A 17581-nucleotide genomic window follows, 5' to 3' on the forward strand; every position below is an offset into this window, starting at 1 on the left:
AGAGAGAGAGAGAGAGAAAAAAAGAGCAATCCTTATTCGCAGAAAAATCTTTGGGGGTTCAAGGATATTTCAACACACATTCGTTCACACTCGTTTTTCTATGATCGATTTTTCAAGTCAACCACCAAGTATTTCCTTCGATCTGTTAATATTCATTCCAATCGTAATTCTATTGTTTGCACGACTAAAAGGTTCGCAAAGCGAATGAAGCTTCTATTCTCTTTCTCTCTTTTTCTTTTTCTCTTTTCTCCTCTAATGCCGTAATCCCGACTACGAACGTGACTTTACGTTTCGTGCAAAAGCTCATGTATACGATGGAACGCATTGGTATACTCGCGTCGACGATCTCGCGTACTTCCCATCCATTAACTAAACTACTTCGCCAGGAAATTTAATTCCAATGATATTCTCCCTCATCCCTCCCTTTGCCATCGAGTTTGTAAAAGTATTAAAATGAAGCTAATTTGAACATTCATAGTATTTCATGAAAGAATGTGAAATTTATCAGTATTAATACTAAAGTAATATCAAATGATATGCAGTTTTCTCTATACGCGGAAAAATTTATTATTAATGTATTATAACATAATGATTAATTACGTAATAATCATGATAAGTTAGTAGCTTTATCTCGAAGTGTATCATTAATCATTTATGTCACCAATAAAATATAAATATTATTAATTTCATAACATTAATTTCGCCTTTCACATAAATAAAAGCAATGCGAGCACCAATAATAATCATGGACTCAATTTCTCAAATCCAATAATCTTACAAAATATTACGGATGCTAAGCAGCATCTTCGTCAGATTGAATTTTAAGTTACAACCAACGGGGGGAGGGGGGGGTTCTCTCTCGATCAATATATTCCTAGCATTCGGCATGACATTTGCACAGAAAACGCACGCCACTACAGGCACACCATCTCAAAAACTCCACACCATGCAGAAAGACCGTCCCACCGTGGGACGTTGCTAATCGGAATTGCAAATCAGGCGTAAACGCAGCACGACGCTGCCGATCTCTCTATCCCCATCCGCAAGTCCTGCATCTTGCAGCTTGTGCCATTTTCAATCCGGCGGGATTTATCTCGGCAAGACATCGTGCCGCGACGTCAAAGGGGAAGCCCCGACCGCGTAGACAATCGGAATTTTTCGACTCTCGACGAACGAGATTTGAAAAATCTGACCACGTTGAGGATTGCGAGTAAAATTAATGCACAATAAATCAATATCGGACATAATCGTACATCTCGAACAAGCATTCGATGTAACACCGACAAGTCTCGACGAAGAAACCACAAAAGTGTTATTTCCAATTTGCTTCAAAGGCAATTGGTGGTTTACAAAACGTGTTCTCGTTTTGACAGATTATACGTACTGCTTAATTAAAATTCGCTCGCTCTTTAACTCGCTAATATTTCCGTATTCCACGGCGGCACACCGGAGCGTCCCCTTCAGAATTCTAGAAAGCTGCGTGCTCCGTAATTGATACCAACAGATTAGGAAGCGCGTCGAGCGACGTCGCTCTCGAGCAAAACTGGAAAAAACCTAATCACGTCGCCAATGCCGAACGTCGGCGTACTACGCAAACCGCTCTACGTAACAGGGAAAAAGTAAAACGGAGGAAACGGATTACCTTGAGTATGATCGATGCTATCAGTACTGGCGAGCGTTTGATTGGGGTTGCTTTCCGCTTGCTGTTGACTGGCCATCGCGTTCAACTCATAGCCCTGACGTAGCAGGGACACCCGATAGAAGTAGTTGCGCCAGAAGTTCTCCTCGGATATACTGTCGCAAATAGGTCGGATAAGTTTTCAGAATCAATGAAGATGGCGGATTTCGATTGAGGGATCAGGTGCCGGATGTTAATTAACGTTGCGCTTCGCGGCATTATTTCACTCGAAGTCATGAACCAATTAATCGCCGAGACGATCAAACCTGTACAATGTACTCGTATTTCCGTGTAATACTTTCGCACGGTAATCGCCTTTGCTCTGTAGCCTTTGACATTTAGACACAAAGATTTCGACAGGGAAACGCGATCGTTTTCGAAGCGACTAATTAGTTAAATCGAATAACAATGAGGGGACAAATTGTGCGTTAACTTTTTATCGACCTCATTACTGGCTGCTCGTTATCAATCGTTCATCAATTTCTTTTCTCGTTTTTCTCGCATATTTTACTGAATTAATCAAAATTATGCGGATAATGCATTATTCTTATCGGATGTTGCGACATAATTTAATTAGCCCATTTCATGTCTCGCTGAATATGAAATCAAAATTGAAATAACGCTCGTTCACAAGTCAATTTATCAAATCAAATTGTATTTTCATAATTTGAATTTATTTCTAATGATAAATTCAATAACCAATGTTAACGTTATTAATCTTTCACTGTATCATATCGAATCATTCAGAATACGTAAGCGCGAAGTTTCGCAAGAAAACATCTCAAAATTATTAATCTTATATAACGTGTAACGTATTCAATATAATAACGCGATCTTGCTTAATGATAATTTTAGCTTTATATATTAATTAATAAAATTATTTACGGAATAGCAAGAATTAATTGAAAAACTATTATTTTCGAAATTTTGATGATCTTAAGTAAATGGAAGAAAGAAATGATATTACAGATCGTATTATGACAGGGCATATTTTAATCTTACTTACACTTTCGGGACAAGCTCGAACCTCATAGCTTCTAGATTCGGGTCCAGAGCAAGAGTGGCCTGTGCCATCGGCTGAACGGCTTCAAAGTCCCAAGTGAATTCTACGCCCGGTGGTGGTGCTCTCACGAAATTACGCCGATCCTGGAATCCATGAGAAGATAGAATCCTTGTTTAATCCGGCCGATTCGTCTAAAGCCATATGCCAAATTCGTGACGCTAATTTTTTGTAACGATGCGTAAATAAACAATAAAGTGCCCTTAATAGCACGAATAAACCGTCAAAGTCATCGCCCCAAAGACGAAATATTTTCTTTAATTAATTATACAAAGTTTCGCTACAAAGTTTCAAGTTATAAGAAAATTATTATTAATGATAAGAAAAGTATTATAGAATTTTTTCCCGTTTAAAAAGGTAGATATCATTGTGTAGGAGAATTTAATAATTTTACGTTTGTTACCTCTTACTAATTATGTAACATTGTTCTAGAAAGTTAATTTTTTTTTAAATATTTCTAATTTTTATTAAAAATATTTTGTGACTTAGACTCATATCCGTTTTAATGTTTTCAAAATATATAGAATCGATCACCGAGAAAATAATATCGTACAGAATTTTCAGTGCACGAAATATGGCACTATTTCTACAACATTCAGTTAACAACATTCAGTTGTCAGTTTTGGTCAGAAAACGCGATGAAATTGATAAATGAAATGAAAATACGAGAAACGAGAAACGAGAATGGGAAAAAATCTAATGGGCTTACGCCACTCTTGTATGATATGATAGTTAAATAAATGCAAATCCTGTTACACGGTATCTTTGTGACATAGTTGATAAATTCATCTTACAGTGGAAAGCCTTTGTGCGATAAAATTTAATAGTCGGAATGCACATTTGTACGTCAAATGAAGATGCTTAAATTTGATAGAGATAATTTTGTGCATTCAGTGTGTACAAATAGTTTAGACAAACTTGTTTGATTAAAATCAATCGACATCGTATATACGAAATTTGAAAAATTTATATTGGCGGAAACGTGCGTGCCATTCCGACTATCGGTCGGAATAAAATTTGAACTCCGACGATGAAATAAAGAAGTTTTACACTCACTGTGTAACTGATAAATAATCAACAACACATATGCACGCACACACTCATATCCCGCACTTTTGTTCAGAAAAATGTTAGCTTCTATAGCTAGTACAGCAAACGAAGGCAATCTACGTAAAGTAAAGAAATCCAATATCAAAATGCGCAACTGGTTGTATTTCCATTTCGATTTGCATTTATTTTTCGAACTAAGAAAAGACTCTCGTACGTGTAGAGATCTAAGAAAATTTTAAGATTTTTTTCCGTTATTTGATGAAACCTTTATTTACAATAGAGTAAAACGAACATGAAGCATTATTATTATGCTCGTGTGACCAAAGAATGGATCGTAACAAATTCACGTCAAGAATCTTAAAACAATTTCTAGGAAGATTTCTTATATGAATGGAAAGAAAAGATGAGAAAGAAGAAGATGGAAAGAAATGATAAAGAAAAGAAAGAGAATTACGGTCGAAAGGGACAGGCACTCCTCACGCAGCGCATCCTCATTCGGCGCGCCAACCCACGGTGCAACAGCCTCGACCTTCTCGCCTGTCTGCTTACTGGCGATGAAAGCCTCCTGTTCCTTATTAAGTTCAGCGATCAGCCTCTGAAATAGAGAATTAATTCCGTAGCAGTTACGTATCGCAAGTTGGGACTCGCTCGGAGGAAGGCGCGTGCGCGAATAAAGCGCATTTCGAAACCGATTCTCGTTATTAACTAGCTAGGAGCTTATAGCACAACGGCGGAAATAGCGCCGGGTTTGCGATAGGTTTCATCTCATTTCGTTTCATGAAAGCTTATTATCGCGCGGATGACATTCTGCGATTTGCCGCCGTCAATTCGTTCTCGTTTGCAGGATATTAGCGCCGGGAGTACGTGTGTTTAACATGTATTCATATAACAGCGATCATAGAGATATATGAATCCGTATGGCTAACACGGTGATGTAAGTTATTTTCCCCTTAAAAAAAAAAAAGAAGAGATAAATTTCTGGAAATATTTAATGTAAAAATTTAATTAATTTATAACTTTCTATAACGTTATAAAGAAAAAAAGAATAGAATTAAAAATTTTGTACCGAGATAATTACGTGTCTTTTAATATTAGCCTTCTATAATATCACGAGATTTTGAAGTTATATATCTGTATTTTTAGGTCTTTTCATTTTCATTATAATTTAGCGTAATATTTTACTATTGTATCATTCTTTGGCACTAGGCAGATTTTATAAAGAGAAAGAAGACAGAAGTCCTTGTATACTAAGAGAATTTGATTTTCATGATAAAATATTTAAAAATTGGAAATTAATTGGCAGTTCATATTCCAAAGTCAATATTTGCTAGTTATGTAACTTTTTTCAAGCCCCAAAAATTTAGGTTATGGAGAATTAAAACGTACATCATGAAAACTTAATTTTTTATATATCCTTAGTCAAAATTTATAAAAAAGCGCAAATTTGGATCAGAAGTCTGCTTGTTTTGTCGCAAGAATAATTATTTATACTAATGGACGATACGTTTTTCTTCCGAACTTGGAGTGGGCAAAAAGTGGTCAAGTAAACGATACATGCTAGATGCAGGAAGGCGCAGTCAGCGGAAAAAGATAAAGCGTATTGTTTAATGCAGCGCTAATTTCTTACCGATCTGCGATCGAGCGCGATTTTTCAGAGCAAAGCTTTATATATATATCACAAAAACCATAATATATCGTGCGGAAGTCACGGACGAGAATTCATAGTACAATTTCGTGACCGCGTTACGATCATCAGACATAACTTTTCTTCTTCGAGATGGACTCTCTGTTGTGGATAAATGTTATCCTCTTATGTGCTATGAACCATGTTTTACTGATCGTTAAAAGCACATATGTTGATGTGGAGGAAAGATTTCTGTGTTACGAGGTATAAAGATATATTAATAAATGTTGCAAACGGATTAAACGACACATAAACGATGAAAAACGAGCATCCCAGTAGATCAACGGTGATTCGAGTATCCAACGAAGCTCGCTTTTTCTTAAACTATCTGATCCCGATTATTTTTATTTGTAGTAGTCAGGAGGTGTGATTAACGAGGGTCGGTTGTATTTATATGGCTGTAAGGATCTATAAATCTTCTCCCGCGCATTCATGCGGATCGAAGAAAATATCATCATTCGGCTCCGGAAAAAAAAATCACATAGAAACATGTTTCTCGTACTAAAGCGGCAAATACATAAAAATTTTTCATAAGATACTTCACACGTCATATAAACGTCAAGCTTTTGTTGCACGAAATGATTTACAGAATTCTTTTTCTCAGCAAATAATTGTGTCTTCTTCGACCAAAATAGATTTACTTATTTTTAAACAAAATTACCGAGCAAAGCTAAATTATCCAGTCACCATTTCTCAACGATTGAAATTCCCGTTTAGCGCGAATCAGAGTATTGATTTCTCACTTCCGACATGTTTGTCCGCAGAGAGAAAAAATTAAACCCGTATTTAATATAATTCCTATCTAAAAAATGAAATATTTAAAGATTATTCGGGATACGGGGAGAGACGGATGTATAAGTAAGCAGATTATTAAAATATCATGACGTTACGACGAGCCAGCGGATTCCACTTATTTCTCGGTTATTATTCCATTTATATTATAACTTATTTTATAACTTACTTATTATTATAACTTATGCTCGCCTCCAATTTTTACAGCAAACAGTCACGCAAATTTCCAGCTTGCTACAGACACTAATTCGTCGGAATGGTATTTTTCTCCGTGGCAGCCGCTGTTTAGTCGATATGCGATTCCGATCGTGCACCACCGCGATGACAATCGAATAAATTTATAACATTGCTACATTATTCATATAGAGTGGGCCGTGTGGCTCCAGCGGCTCAAGCGATTCTTGACAAAACGACTGCGATGCGTGTTCCCGTTCGTTGCGAGAGGGATATTGACTTCGTCGCCGGTAAATCGAATCGTGCAATCGGCATATATGCGACAGTAACAAAATATCAGCACAATCTTGGGAGCAGAACAAGAAACGTCGTCGTTATGAGAACGCGGCTAGGAAGGAAGGAAACGTCATATGTTCGAAATATAGGACACTCGCTCGTATGTCTCTTTGGAGCGCGGCGTTGTTGATGTTGTAATCGATAGACTCGATAAGAGGATATGAGATCCAGAAAAAGTTAATTGTAAGAGGAAGAACATTGAAATGAAATAAAACAAAATGTAAAATCTATATTTTAATCTTAATTGAGAAGTAATAAAAGCTGTAAGATTTTTAACTGACTTGGAAATTGAATTTAAAGACGTATCTGATATTTTACAAAAGCTTATCGCGTTCATTCGTCATGTCGAAAGTCATTTACAATATTCTAAAGTTAATTATTAAAAGTTAAGTTTATATTAAACGTCGTCAACGTCGTATTTCGCAATCCCCGAAGATATATCCGCAGTAACTTGACATTTCTCAATCATGGTGAGTCAATATATCGCTTCTCACGGTAGATTGAATTTATTCGAGATAAGCGGAACATTAAAGACTCCGACGGCAAAGAGGAAGAGACTATAACAGGTCGAATCGATTTCTTAGCGATTACAAACGAGACTTACGATTAATCGCTTCCCGGCCGATTCTTTTCTAGGTATCGATCTCACCGCCCGGTAGATGATCGTGTTTTCACATCTTAATGTATCATCGCAAATTTGATTTATGGCGACGCGTCCATGCGCGCGGAAAACCGAAACAGGTATTGTGTTGAAACTAACAAGAGTTACTCGCTCTTGGCCCTTGGAGTTTTTAGGGGATTTTCCCGATCTCGGAAGGAAATCTTGAGAGGAAAATTTATGACACAATATGCAATATGGATTCAATCCATTGTTCAGAATTATATGTTGAAAATATGTATACACTTGCGTATAAATCAGAATAAATATTCAATTGGGTTGTCTTAAGAGCAAAACTTTCATCCCTCTTGGGTCCGTGAATATCTTTAAAAAATAATCAGCTCAGAAAATTACTAGTGCAATATAGTCATCAAGCAAGGTTTTTGAATAATTTACATGCAGTATTTTTATCAGAATTATTCGCAGTTTTATTACGGAAATATTTCTTTTATCATGTTTTAATTGTGATCATGATATAATTGTATAGTTTTTAATAACGTATCTCCTCTTTCCATACGATCCAATTGCGAAGAAGTTACGCAATTGCAATCTTGCACCTTCTAGTTCCTTTCTATTAAGTGCTTGATATTTTTAGAATATTCCGATTATTAGTGTTCTCTCAAGAAAAGCGATGATATCAGCAGAAGTTTTATTTTCATAAAGAAGTTAACGGTTTGCGTTATGTATAATATCAGATTCTGCAAAACAAACAATCTTATTTTAATTTCAAGTTTTTTCAATCAAGTAAAAATTCCCATTCCGCGACGGAAGCAGAATTAACTGATCATTTCCAGCTATAAAAAGTCCACGACGCTCGAAAATTTCTCCTCTTCGACGATCTGATGTCGTCAGAAATTCAATATCGGATACGTTGAGCAAAAGACAGCCTTAAAATAATTTCAATCGCGGTACATAGGCACGATGGGCACGGCGAAAAGAACTATGTGGAGTAAAAAAATTAACATTGCAGTCACGCGTTATGGAAAACGTGGCTCGCATAACGATCGCCTGAGCATTGACAAATTCCTGGGAAGAACTACTCTGCGAGGAGATGAAACCGCCGAGGATGCCAAGTAGGTAGAATGCCAAAGAGGTAGACAAAAAAAAAGAGCATCGAGCATCCGACGATCCTAATCGATGTGAGCAAAGAACAAGATAAATGCTGCGTGATAACACAGCCAATAAAAAAAAAAATCAATTTTCATCGTCCGCATTTAATAGCCTCCGATATTACTTTTCGATACCATCGAATAAATATAAAAGGAAGATATTTTTAATCAATTTGTTTATCACAATTGTATATTAAATTTCATAGCAAAGAGTGAATTTATAAATATATTACATATTATGAGAGTTGTAAAAATTCAACGTTTCAACAAGATAAATATTGAGTTTGATATGCGTGACGCAAGTTTTTTTTTTCGGAATAAATACAATTCGGACACGCCGCAAAATTATTCTGCAATTATTATGCATTACGATTCACCTATTATCATGAGCATCGTAATTTCATTTGTTACCGAATATAAGTATTTATAAATTTACTGCATCAAGCGAGGTGATTTGCAAATCGGGAAGAATTATGTCATTCGGAAAATTAATTACGTATGCTGTCGAGCGTTTATTTATCGGGGGAAATGGAGGATACAGCGGGGCATATTTCAGTCATCAGAAGAGCCTTTCGCCACAACTCATTCCCCGCCGACTATAAGAAGTCGATTGCGTACTCATTGCTGATTAGATCGTTGCAATATCGACGGAACGGTGCACTCGCGCAATGAGCCTTTCAAAAAGTCTTTCTCGGGATCGTCGACGCTCTCGTACATCTCGTCTTCGTATATATCGTATATACACGAGCGAGTTTTCGAGCGCCGATCGATAAACGTCGATAAACGTTGACAAACGTACACGATTACGAGGCGTCGCAGAAAAGCAGCTCGTAAAGAAGAATGACTTTATCCGAACAAAAAAGCAGGATCGCTTCTATCAAGACGGTTCATACACTCTTTTTTCCTCTTTTTCCTCTTTCTCAGATCAGGATGAGGTCCAGCCTCGGAGAAAATGCTATCGCGTTGAAATTTTAATACCCGTAAAAGAACGAAAGCCAAAGTGAGAGGAACCCGAGAGTGTTCATGGGAATAAACGGCTTTCCCTTGGCGCTGTTTACGTATTGACGACGTACTTGTCCGGGAAAAAATATGCTGCAACATGATTCAGCTTGACGTAGCCGATAAGATCGACAAAGAAGATTGAAGTGAATATTCGAAGTTAATTCTAGGCATAGAATGCAGCATGGAGCTGCACCGAAAGTGGAAATTGTACTTCGCTAACTTGACGATCTTGCAAGAATAACGCGGCTATTTTCTCGCAATATCGCAGGAATAAAATAAATATTTTAATATTTTACGAATATTATATAGTTGAATATTATTTTTGCGATATTTATATTACAGCAATATTTTTTGTAAAAATATACAGGATAAAACATTTATATCAACTCTTTTATTTATTCTCTATTTTAATCCTGCGAATCATCGATGCTCGAAGCATGCTCGAAGCAAAAAATTATCTGCATGGTACAAGTTGTAAGTGTCGAAAGCACTTAGATGGATCAAGACACAATAGCTCGAGGCAGGATACCAACTTGATGGCAGCTCTAATATCGTAAACTGCGCATCATGACGGGGATTATCGCGAGCCGAGCATCACGGTAGATCACGGAAAGACCTGGATAGAGGTGATTATCGTTAATTGTAATTGCGATCTAACTTATACAAAATAATGTAAAATTCAAGGACCCTTCGCGTTGCATATTCAAGGATTCCGCAATTTGGACGCTAAGTGAAAATTATCATTTTGACCTGTCCTAAATTCCGATATAAAAAGTACGATTAAGTAAAAAACGGTTTTATTTTTTTTTAATTTAATGGAAATATATAGATAAAAGAAGTTTTTATTAATTTTATTCATAAAAATTTATTTCTCTTTTGAAAATTATTTCTCCTCTGAACATTATTTCACAGAATATTCTGTTACAATACACTGTTGCTTTCATGAAAATGATTGAAAATTACTTCAACAAGATGCGTCAAAAACAGTCACTGTAGATACTACATCATTATCCTTAATGGAAAATACTTCGTAACACAAAAACGAAGGAAAGTCAAGATGATGAAAGCATTTATCAAAATTGAAGTTACATAATTTAAGAGATTTTATTTTTTCTCATTTTTGCTGGTTCTTGATCGATGTTTTTAAACGAGTGTTTAAAATCTGCGCAAATTGTGAAAAAATATGGCAATTTGTTTTGCAAAAATCTTCTTACGATTTTGATCTCAAACCGGAAAATCATTTTTTACTCAAATATTTATTAAGAATATTTCTCGAACGTGAAGGAAGTTAAAACCTTGCAAAGTTCGGTGATGAGAAATCAGCTAAGAGCGAATTTATGTATTGATTCATGAAGGCGATCCTTGTTGATTTAAACATTTATCGAAGGCCCGTCGATTGCCGAGAAATTTGACTTTATAATGTCAATAGTTTCGAGCTCTCAACTCAAGTTCCATGAATATAATTCGCACTGACATACATCTAGTAGTAATAAAATCACATAACTTTCCTCGGTACTTCCGTTTTTGCCACTTGCTTCAAAATGGAAATTTCATTAAATCGCTGTAACAAAGCACGCTCGTCAAGTATAAAAATGTTAGAAAGAAAAATGAAGATAATGTTTATCCTTTTACTTGAAAAAATAAAGTCGAGCTATTTTGATTTATATTACACTTAACTTAATCTTCGAATATCTTATTGCCTATCGATATTAGATTATTCAAGACACAAATTAGATTCAGTTTAAGATAAGTCGATCACTTTAATGTAAAACTGATAAGTCAAGTTAAAGAAACTCGACAAAGTTCTTTATAACTTAAAGCGACAATTATTATCGAATAAATTCTTACATAATTATTAAAAATTTGTTCGATTTCCTGTTATTCATAAAAATTTAAATATTATTAAAATAACATATTAATTAAAGCAAAATAAACAAGTATTACATGAAATTACTATAATTCAAATGATTATCGTATATTATTTTAATTTGTTGTTATTTTTATATATATATATACTTTTATATTTATTACATTATTTTGATATTATTTTTACTTGTAGTTTATTCACAAAAAATAAAAGAAAAATTTTCGGGCCATGTCACAAGAAAATCTACAGCAAAGAATATGTAAGCGCCAAAAGTTAGCCTGTGGAAGTTTACGTTTCGCACTTTATTCAGCTACGATAAGTCCGGAAAAATCCGTGCAAGAAGTCCATGGTTATATTTCGGTGACAAAAAGTTGAGCAAAAATAAAGTAAAATAACAAAAATGGAGCCGAGGATATGTGGGTGGTCTGACTTGAAAATTCGATAATTTTGATCAGAGTTTCACCTTCGAGCCAAGACGCGTGAGAAGAAGAGGCTTATCGATCGCGGAATACCGAAGAAACAACAGTGTCTTGTCCCTGATGTAATATTCTGCCAGAAAGATCCCATTTACGATTTCTTGCTGGAGAGCACATCGGTTGGCGACCTCTCGATTCGAATGCCATTTCTCTTTTCTCGGTCTACACGCATTTCTCTCTTCCTCATTCTTTCTCTTCCCTTCTTTTTCGTCAGTCGACCGTGGCCCATGTAATTTACAAAGAATCCTTTATCTCTAAATAATTTTCTTACCGTACCGATAATAAATATTTCATCCATCCGAACTATTCTCCGTCTCCGACTCCGAATAATCGGACGAGAATAAATGGCGTCGATGCTCTCTACTGGCGGTACAATTGGAACGATCGTTACGTTATTTTGATTAAAATTACACGTTCGTAAATCATCCGTTGCGAAGCAGTTTTTAATTCGATTGTGCTCCGCAAGAAACATTGAAAGCCACTCAACGTTTGTGACAATAAAAGTGTCACGCGCTTTTACGACACGTGGGATCTGTTGTGATCTTATTTATTTATTATTAATTGAATACACAATGAATTTTCAGTACCTTGCATATATTTAACAAGCGTTTTATTGATCTCGCATTCTATTACGTCAACGGAGCAAATTGCTCGAATCTCGTAGTCTTTGATAATAAATTGTTCGAAGATTGAAAGTTTATATAATTCACATGCAACATAAAGGATATCGCTCGAAAACGCTTCGGAAGAAATCGAAATAAAAATTGAAATATATAAAAAGCAAGTTAAATCGCGCGCTCAATAGACAGACGGATTTTCAAAGTATCCATTATCAAGAATAACGGAGCAGTCGCGAAATAGAATAGAACGGATATGTCGGCGATATAAAAATAATTTCGTCAAAAAGTGAGAGATTTGTGAGCTAATTGCTTCGATATATCCCGGGACGGGAAATGAGTCATCTAACATGACGTGTGTTTCTCTCATCTCTTTTGTAATAATTTCGCTCCTCTGCGATAGCGTAATTTAATTAAGGCGATTCACCGACAAGTCACGATTAAGTAGTGTGTTGATACGGAGGCATGAACGGCGCCAATTAAATTTTACTTCGGAGTTCGGTCTTCGGTGAAATCCGTGGCATTGATCAGAGGGTAGGTTGTGTCCGCTCGGTATTCACTCGGTATAAAAGCTCGAGATTAATCGCGACCCCGGAGAGATTCTGTCGCGTGGATCCGCTTGCGCCACCGGCGAAGCTCGCCGCGGTGAATGTTTAGCTTTTCCGTCGGGATAACTCGCGTACAAGTTAAAACTCGATAAACACGCGCTGCAACATGATACGGCGGCTGTTTAACGACGTAACACTACTCGGATGCTCATTCGCTGCGAGCGTAAAAGTTGCCCCCCCCCCCCGGGACTCGCGCGTGCGAAACTTCGTAGTTCGTTCATTACCGAGAACCAAGGCTATACACAGTCGCCCACAGGAAAATTTCACTTCGCGGAAGAGCCAGCAATCATTAATTCAGACGAGTCCATAGATCACACATTAGTTTAACGATCATTCTGTGGCCAGAAATACGCAAATAAATTACAACGCAACAATTCGATTGATCATCGGCGTATGTTACCCGTAACGCGATGGTTATAACATGTAAAAGGATACGAGCGGTAAAATTTAAGCGGTAAATTAAAATCAAATAATAATAAAAGTCGAACATTTTTTTAAAACGTGAAGCTACTTTGAAACGTAAACGCTCTCGACTACTCTTTCTCCATTTCTCTCTGTGTTTCGACGAGATGTGATTCTTTTTTGCAACATGACTCATAAATTTATCTGAGAAATGGTGCGAGATACTTATTTCGAAAACGTCACAGTATAAGATCATTTGTACACGAGATGTATGATCTAGTCATGGTAACTCGGACAATGGGATTTGACAGTAGTTCAGGTGTTCACGTCTTCATGCGTGGCATAGCGTCGATATAATATGAAAGGATTATCTGCAAGTTAAGACGAATGTGTGTCGGTAGTAATGGCAAAGGAATTGTTCCTCCCAGAAGTAAGCGCTAAACGACTACGGTCTGTTACAAGTAGTACAAGTACAAAGTAGGTCAGACAACGTTCGCCGCGCTCGTAAACAGTAGGTAGATTAAAATGTTATTTTTTTAATCCAACAGCGACGTGATGTGACACGGCTTGGAAAATATTTATGAAAAAGACAGTAGTACACACTCACGACAAACTCTTACAAGCTCGAGCAAATCATAAAGGAGAATAAATTTTATAAATTTTGATATTAAAGTTATACTGACGTTGCAATACCAGTCATCTATCGAAATATTTCCTTTTTATTACGTTGCGATACATCTCTATGCAGCGCAGTGCAAAATTCAAGGGTATCTTCCAATAAGTTTAATAGGGTATTAAGAAATATATTCCCACTTGACTTGATTATTTCACCGGAATTTCTCTTCCGCGTACAAAATTCTTCAAACTGTGCCATGTTGATGTAATCCAAGCAACTTCGAGAAAAAATATCAAGAAGTTCCAAGGAATTTTTTCTCCTTTCATCTTTGATATGTAGAATCTTCCCGTAAACTCATTACATCCTATGCATCATCATGTCGCGATATAAAATTATGTGTGCGTGTTCAATTTTCTTGCTAAATAATTTCATGACATTTTTAAAATTTCCTTGAAAAGTTTAGCAAAAGTCTAAGTTTCGTTCTAAGCTTAATTCATTAAAAGTACAAATAAAAAATATAAAAAAAGAACAGAAATGCTGTTTCTTTCTCCAGCTGACAAATATAATAATTAAGACATAAATTAAAAATATGAAAAATAATGTCCGAAAAATGAGGAACTACATTAAATATAAAATAACTATATTTTTAGCAAAGTAAATAACAAATCATTTCGAAGCAAAATTTAAGAGACACAGAGTGTAACTAATTCAGTGATCTTTTCCATGAAGGTAAAAAGGACTGAAAAATTAATGGTAAAAAGAACTATGCAGGAGATGCTTCAATAAAGAAAGCTGAATCTTTATAAATAATCAAATGGCACAATTGGCATTTTACGATCGTAAGCCACGATATCACAATATTATTGTACTAATCATGCAAGTCGGAGCATCCTTACGAAAGTTCCTTTCATCGCTAATGTTGCGATGTCTATCATGGTAATAACCTTGATAGGTTAACACGAAAGTTACCTTAATGCGCCCGATCGAAAATTTGTCATGAACACAAGATAGTCTACGTGAAACTTTATTTATTCGCAATTTAATTTGAAAAATTGTGCGATTTTAAAATCTTTCAATAATAATAATTTTTACGTTTTTTCTAACGACTGACTATATTAGCGCTTATACTGTAATAATAAATAAGAATTTAACGTCACTGATCTAAAAATCTATAGTTCGTGGTCTTGTCGACACAATGGAGACAGCGTTATTTTCACGACCTGCATTGTCGCGACCGCGCTGGTGCAAGAAAATTCATTAAGGATCATGCCCGTTTCTTTTCTTCAAGTCTTGCTTACGAAAGAAAGAGGACGGCGAGGGTGGCGAGGGTATGAACCGGAAGATCAGCACGGAAAGGAAGTAACCACGGTGAATAAAAGAAGAATACCGCAGCGCGCGTTTGCGATTGTTCCGTGACACGATAAAACGCGTTCGCAACCTTGAGACGCGAGAAATTCCGCGTGGAGGAAGCCGCGGGTTTCCACGAAAATGCCTTTCGACGACGAGCTTCGGTCGATACCTGTAAAGCCACCGGTGCACAAATGACGTTGAAAAGAGGTTTCTCCACGGACGGGACAGATACGGACAACATTCCGTATCTCCGGATCACCTGGGCGCCCGCTGTAGCTAAGCCGACACATGATGCACGCTGAAATTTATCGTCCGTGCGAACGAGACTTATCAGTTAATTAATGTGTTATCGATGCGCGATACGACACTTTGATAGACGCTCGATTACTCCGATGATTAATTAAACTTTTCGACAGAAATTTCATCGATCACCGGACAATAGATTCGCAGCGACGCGTTTTCCCCTGTGGTCTCCGTGGTTTTGCGATGCCGCCCCCGTTCGCGACATCGTATCGCCTTGCAGAACGTATTACGAAATTCAATTATACCTAATCGATTAAAACGAGGCGAACGCTTATCGCGCCAACTTTTGGAAATTACGCGTCGAGTGTCTCGCGCGCAATTTCGTACACCGGCGACGGAAATGCGCAAATGCGATATCGCGGTAAGCGAAAATAAACTCTATACACGATGATCCAATCAATATCGCCAGCTAAATTATAACCTCCTCCCCCCCCCTTCCTCCCCCGACTACGGAATGTGGAACCCGACTGACAAATCCATTTTCTTTGTTTCTGAAAATACGAGCCACTTCTCGGAAGACTAATTAACGTCGCATTCCTGTCCTCGCAGCGAAATCGTTCTAATTGATTTATGACAGAATTATAAATTGTATCTGAACAAAGAGAGCCCTGAAACCAGCCCCGATATCGAAAGTATTAATTAGCTGGGCAAAGCGTGAATTATTAATCAGCGGGAAATTCTCCACGGCTATGTCTGAGATGCGTAGTTAATCAAGTAGTCCACAAGTAATAATAAATTATTACTTTATTAAATGTCCTCTCTCCCGCCTACAAAATATTTGCTGCATCAGCGGTAGATTTATTGTGCGCGGTAAATGTCTCTCCTTGAGCTCCGTTTCAGCGGTTCGCCCCGGCGCGGCAGACTCATTGTCCGCACGACCGAATAGACCCTTCGAAGGAGAAATTGCAACGCTAATTAATGGTATATCGGCGAGCCATTAAGCACAACCAAAACTCGATTACCTACTACTCCCGTACGAACCAGACGAAACTTCCGTGCACACGGCCCGGTGAGTTGCACAACGTACCACAAGCCTCTCCAGCTTGTTGGTTCTCTGAGTTTGTTCCTTTGCGTTATATCGTTACACGCGCGAATTGTTGCGCGCGCCTTATCTTTTTCTCGACTTATTTCCCCGTATATCATGACTGAAAGAATAATAATACACAGCGGAAAGGGGCCGCGTGCAAAATTCAAATGACAAACGAATACCGCCGTCGAATACGGCTCGCGGTTGTATATTCAGCGATATATTCACCTATGTATAAAATAAACGTAAGATATATATATATATATATTCTTAAAAATCTGGAAAATTTATGAACTGAAATCTAGAGACTCTGAGAGGCACATTTATATCGTTCGATATAACGCTGCGTATATAAAATGGTCAAACTATTTATATAAAACAATTCTAAAGTGTTGATGCTCGCAACGCTCTCAGAATCATTTCACCTTTGTCGTTCATCAAACGTTAAATAAGAATAACCAATGATTGCAAGCGTTAAGAACGCGGCCTAGATGAGCCACGAGTACGAACGAGTTCGATATATTTTTGTCCAAATAATTAATAAAAAAATTGTCAAAGATCGAATTGTATCATTTTGCAATTTATGCAAAACTGCAATTTATGAGATATATGGAAGATAATATTCGCGGTACTAAATGAGTTTTCGAAACGGAAACAACGACGCTGTTGAATACCTATTGACGATTCGTTTAGTCGCACGGGACAAAACTTTATTATTATTCATTTGATATAACAAAACTTTCGGGTCCGTACATCATGTTCATTCAACTTC

At 36.9% G+C, this 17581-nt stretch overlaps 1 protein-coding gene across 2 annotated transcripts in view; it reads right to left on the reverse strand.

Moving 5' to 3' along the window:
• Sap47 (Synapse-associated protein 47kD) overlaps positions 1-17581 on the reverse strand; it is a 63826-nt gene that overhangs the window by 9600 nt on the left and 36645 nt on the right. For both annotated transcript variants that reach the window (XM_011648025.2, XM_011648026.2), the window contains exons 5-7: positions 4243-4383; positions 2685-2824; positions 1643-1794 (exon numbers count right to left, since the gene is read on the reverse strand). In XM_011648025.2, coding sequence (XP_011646327.2) covers positions 1643-1794; positions 2685-2824; positions 4243-4383 — 433 coding nt within the window. The remainder of the gene's footprint in view (positions 1-1642; positions 1795-2684; positions 2825-4242; positions 4384-17581) is intronic.

Source organism: Pogonomyrmex barbatus, unplaced genomic scaffold (assembly GCF_055798465.1).
Source record: "Pogonomyrmex barbatus isolate J1 unplaced genomic scaffold, ASM5579846v1 scaffold4, whole genome shotgun sequence".
Lineage (NCBI taxonomy): Eukaryota > Metazoa > Arthropoda > Insecta > Hymenoptera > Formicidae > Pogonomyrmex > Pogonomyrmex barbatus.